General features: G+C 48.6%; 1 protein-coding gene across 1 annotated transcript in view; it reads right to left on the bottom strand.

Annotated features, from left to right (window-relative positions):
• The window catches only part of CUNH10orf82 (chromosome unknown C10orf82 homolog), a 7,119-nt gene that overhangs the window by 1,129 nt on the left and 574 nt on the right, over positions 1-5,416 (bottom strand). Inside the window, exons 2-4 of the mRNA XM_006920834.2 lie at positions 4,166-4,231; positions 1,666-1,884; positions 45-231 (exon numbers count right to left, since the gene is read on the bottom strand). Of these exons, the coding sequence (XP_006920896.2) occupies positions 45-231; positions 1,666-1,884; positions 4,166-4,220 (461 nt within the window). The 5' untranslated portion in view covers positions 4,221-4,231. The remainder of the gene's footprint in view (positions 1-44; positions 232-1,665; positions 1,885-4,165; positions 4,232-5,416) is intronic.

The following is a 5,416-nucleotide window of genomic DNA, read 5'->3' as shown; positions in this document are numbered from 1 at the left end:
CTCTTCCCCTTGTTACCTGCAGTTATGCCCCAAGCCAGACTTACTCCTCATACGGTTTCAGGCGCGCTCTCTTGGCCTGCTCCGTGATGTTCAGAAAGTCCCTGTAGCAGTTTCTGGCCATGACAGTGTACCGTGTGGCACAGCCTAATTCGGTGACCCTGGCTCTTGGCACATAGCCTGACCAGCCAGGGATTGGGGGCTCCTGGAGGGGTTTCTTTATGTATTTGCATTCTGTAAAGAGACGACAGCGCCCTTCCTGAGGGTTTTGAGAAGCCACACCATGGGCAGTGCTCCCAAGTTGGCTGGCCCCCCAAGAGTCAGCCCCGGTGAACACCTCGGCCTCAGCTGTGCTAAGGGCATCTAGCACCGCTGACTGATTCTCTGTGCCAGGCGCCTTGGTAAGGGTTGTACATAGAGCCTCTCATTTTATTCTCTTGTAAACCATAAGAAGTTGGTACCATGTTACTCCACTTTGTGGAGGAGGGGACTGAGAGCTTAAGGAGGTTAAGGGAGACTATGCAAGGAAGTGGTAGGGCCAAGAGTCAAACCCGCATCCATCTGATGCCCAAGTCCTTGCTCTTAAGCAGATCTTGCTGTTTTCTCCGATTAAAAGCTTCAGACATTGCTCTCTGTTTATAAAAGGGAATCGAGAGAAGCATCCAGGCCAGGAGAAAGCACATCAGACTCAGCCTGCGGGTTATGAGTGACTCTGGCTGGCTGGCGGACCCTGGGCAATTTCACATTTGTGAGATCCAAGATTATTGCCCCACCTGCCTCTTCTAGTTGCCTTAAGAATCGAATTAGGCCACTGAGTCCCACAACCTCAGAGCTGGAAGGCACCCTCGGGAGCATCTAGTTCATCCTTCCCTGCCCTGGATGAAGTAACTGGAGCCCAGAGAGGGGGAGCAACCTGCCCAAGGTCACGCAGCAAATACTCACAAAACTGGGCTAAATCTCAGACACTTAGGCAGACGTTCTTTGTAATGTGTTGAAAAATTTTCAAGCATAAGAAATGTGTTCTTAAAATGTCCTCAAACAATTCTAGAAATGATAATCAGGGGAACCAGCCCATTACTTTTCCTATAGGCCTTTATACTTGAAAAAATGGTCTAAGGAGAATCATCGTTATGGTTATTAACATCACAGAATCAGATCATCCGTTGTTTGGGTGGTGGTCATTCAGTGCGAAACCTCTTCCTGCCCAGCTAGTACCCGGAGGAGCTGTGTTCAAGCCCAGGTCTGACCGTAGACAACGAATACTACCTCGCGAAGCCTCACTTTCCTCATCTGTAAAATGGGAATGACAGGATCGACCTCACAGGTTGTTTGGAGTGGTTAATGACATAATGGGGCCTGGCACAGAGAAAGCGAGCAGAAAGCATCGGCTGCTACAATGGCAGCTGTCTGAACGTTCGTGGTGAGCCTCGCCCAGGGCCTCCTGGTTCCCAGCACTCTCTTTCCTAACCCGTGTCCCTCTCCCACTGGAAATGTTCGTTTCTCCTTTTAAGAAACCGAGCCTTTCCATTTTCACTGTAGCCTGAGGATTTAGAACTGTGCTGAATTCTATGATCTCTGTGGCAGCTCAGAGGGCCTGCCAGGCCCTGCGCCTGGGCCAGGGCTGGGGGTGGGGTGGGAGTGAAGGGGACTGGTTTCCGGGGCCAGTACCCAGGCTCAGGGGGTGGTACTGCCGTTGGTACTGGTGCAGAGCCCGCAGCACGGCCTCCTCCGAGCGTACAGGCTTCAGTCTCTGGACACCGGCCACAGAGCAGCGAAATTCCTCCAGCTGGTCCTTATAGCGCTGTGTGTTCTCCTGGAAGGTTTTCACACAGTGGGACATGTTGTCCTCAGCCGAGGATCCCTCGCAGCTGAGGTACGGGATGAAGCCTGCGAGAGCCCACGGGAATCACAGCCTCAGGGAGGGTTTAGAACCTGCCCAAACACCCCAGAATCTCAGCCCACCGCCTGGCATTTCTTCATTGGCGAACAACACTGCACTTTTTCCAAAGGCCATTAATACAAGCCGTGTTGTTGTTTCTACAACGCCCTCCCAAGGCCACGAAATATGACCTTGGAGCTGGGGAGGGAAGGCCTGTTTCAACAAAGGCGATGACAGTAATATTCTTTGATAGCAAAGCCCCTGATGTCAGCCTGAACGGCAAATAGGGAAGGCATGTAATGGGCCAAAATGATAGTCTGAGGGGTAATTGAAATTATTCATCTTTTTTAGAGAGAAAGCTTATTTTCCTTGACACTTCTCAAATGCAATTTGGGATCTTTCTTGTAGGGACCACCTGAAAATTGCGGGCTTATTAAAAGCAGAGACCTATTACACAAAAAGGTAAATTCATTATCTGCGAGACCCACCCCTAGAACAATTTTTCACCATTTTCCACAAAATAATATATAATCATTACAATTAGTATGAGTAAAACACAACTATTTATTTAAACTGGATGCTGAATCCCAAGTACTATAATATTATCGCAATAAAACTATTTTTTAAAAAAGAACAAATGAGGAAAAACTGGTTAAGAACTTGATTTTAAACTGAAAATCAATCAATCAATCAATCTCATGACTGAAGCCCAACATTCTCGCCTTTGTTCCTAGGTAACGAAAACCTGGCTTCAGAGTTGAAAGCAGCAACCCCAATGCCCTGCACCCTGTAAGAAGCCACCTTTAGAAGAACCTAATCACTAGAATGATCTCGAAGTCCTTCACCCACCATCCAATCTCCCCAACCCTTTGGCAATTAAAAGATACCCTAATGCCATGGGGTGACCATAGAAACCAGGGGCCTTGCCACACTGGTTTCTCGCCCATGACAGCCTACTTTGATCTGCATAGATTCTATATAATTGTACACATGCTCACACACAGAAATACAAGTACCTTTAAAATACAGGACAGTTTAAACAGGTTAGGTATGCTAGCTCCACTAATCCTCACACTAATCTTATAAAAAGTCCTTTACTACCCCCAGGTTGTTGGTTGAATTGCGTCTCCCAAATGCATATATCCAAGTTCTAACCCCTGGCCTCTGTGAATGTGAACTTAACTGGAAACAGAGTCTTTGCAGAGGTAAATAAGATCATCCTGGATTTAGGGTAGGCCCCAAATCTAATGCCTGGTGTTTTAATAAAGAGAAAGGAGAGGGAGATTTGAGACTCACAGACACAGAGACATGGGGCAGAAGGACACATAAAGAGTCAGGTGAGGTGGAGGCAGAGATTGAGTAATGCTGTCTCAAGCCAGAGCCTCCAGGAGCTGGAAGAGGCAGGAAGGACCCTCCCCTAGAGCCTTCAGAGAGAACATGGCCCTGACGACACCTTGATTTCAGACTTCTAGCCCCTAGAACTGTGATGGAATAAATATCTGTTGTTTTAAACAGCAGCCCTAGGAAACTAATACACCCATTTTATAAAATTTTTTTACTTAACGTAGAGAGATAAATAACTTAAAATCACACAGCAATGGCCAAGCAGAGACTGGAATCTCAGTTTGTTAGAACCCAACGCCTGTTTTCTTAATCAACCAGTGGGACCAGGTTGAGGCTGGGTGGCCTTGGATTATTTCCCTGTAGCTCTCCTCCTACGAACGCTTGTATGTGAGAGCTGAGGGCCTACAGGGATCACTGAATTTGTCACAGGGATGTGTCTTAGTAAGTTCTCAGTAGCCCAGAAGCCTTAGGTAGGGTGACCAATTGTTCAGGTGCCAAGAACTAAGACATTTCCTGGGACACAGGACTTTCGATGCTAAAACCAGGACCACTCCAGGCAAAACAGGGCAGTTGGTCACCCTCCCCCTAGGGGACACAAGAAAGAATGAGACCATAAGACAGACAGTTCTACAGCAAATCTGAGAAAGCCCAACTTGGGAGGAAGGACAGGGCCTCAGCTTATTCACTGCATCTATCCCCATAGCGCTGTGTCTACCCTGGTCCAAACTCATCCAATGGACATTAATGAAGTGCTTCCTGCATACCAGATCATGTCCTGGGAGATCTGGCCTAAGTTATACCTCTCCATTTATCAGAACTCAGTTATCAGCCATCTTCAGCAATGGGGTGCTCTTAAAAAGTATCTTAACAGTGGGCCAAAGCAGGGACAGTGACCAGGACCATAGTCCTCCTGCCAGGCATGTTGCAGGGCATGTCACCACTTACCACTGTAGCCAGGTGTGATTGGCAGGTGCCTCATGAAGGCCTTGGAAGACTCCATGATTTTGCTCTCTGTTAATAAAGGGAAGAGGGTATGAAATTGTCTTTTCAAATGCTCCTGCCTCAAGAACTCACTGCGGGGGTGCTGGAGCCCTTGCCAGGTTGGGATGGAGAGGCAGCACCACCATTGTACACAAAACCAGACGTTGCTGGTTTCAGTTATAAGGCCAATGACCTGACACCAAGTGGCCTTCACCTCTCACATGAACTCTGATAAAAAGTGTGCAGACCACCACCCACCATGTCTCCCTCCCTCCCCCCACCTACTTTCTATCCATCCTTCTACCCAACAATTGTGAACTATGTGCACACTATGGCCACTTGCTGTGACAGAGATTAAGAATAAAAAGATAAGCCAGACTCAGGACACCCCATGAAAATAAACCCTGTGAACCTGAGGGTAAAGGATGCACCCTTAAACAAGAGCCTTTCTTTATCCAGGAGGCAGTGGTAATTTTTGCTGTCCGCCACCCCATCAGGACATCTGGCGGTGTCTGGAGACATTTTGGGTTGTCACAGCTGGGGAATGGGGTGGTACTGGTATCCTCTGAGTAGAGGCCAAGGATGCTGCTCAACATCCTGCAAGGCTCAGGACAGCCCCTCAACAAGAATTACAGTACATTCTGGCTGGAAGGGGTGAGAAATTCTAAAAGGCTGGAGCGGAGTCCAAGGTAGGTGAGCAGAAGGCGATGGGAGAACCACTGTAGCATCGGTTTATGTGGATGCGTCTCCAGAGCCAGGCCCATTTCCTCTTCAAGATGCCCCGGGGTCCCCCAGAGGGACCAGGCCCAGCATCTCACATCTGTTGATGCTGCTAGGTCCTACCTGGTCAAGCTAGCTCATCTCTTAAAAGTGATAACCTCCCGCCAGGACAAATGGCCGCAGCGGGTGGAGGGGAGGGTCGCAGTCAGGTTTTGTCAGCAATGATGGGAAATTTTAAAACAGTTCATTTATAGAACGCTTGTTATAGGACACGGCTGAACGCACGACTGCGTTCCTGTTAAATCCTCACGGCCACTACTGGAGTCCCCATTTCACAGACGAGATAAAAAGGCAGAGAGAGATTAACTTGTTTGAGGGCTGTCGCGTCCAAGCAGGTATGAACCGACGACCTCTAAATTCTAAAAGGCAGGATTTTGTGGCCCAAAAGTGAGCCTCCGGGGAGGGGGCGGAACCCAGCGCGGGTGGGGGCGGGCT

Source organism: Pteropus alecto, unplaced genomic scaffold (assembly GCF_000325575.1).
Source record: "Pteropus alecto unplaced genomic scaffold, ASM32557v1 scaffold177, whole genome shotgun sequence".
Classification (NCBI taxonomy): domain Eukaryota; kingdom Metazoa; phylum Chordata; class Mammalia; order Chiroptera; family Pteropodidae; genus Pteropus; species Pteropus alecto.
The sequence above is the reverse complement of the archived record's forward strand: the minus strand, read 5'-3'. Positions and strand labels throughout refer to the sequence as shown.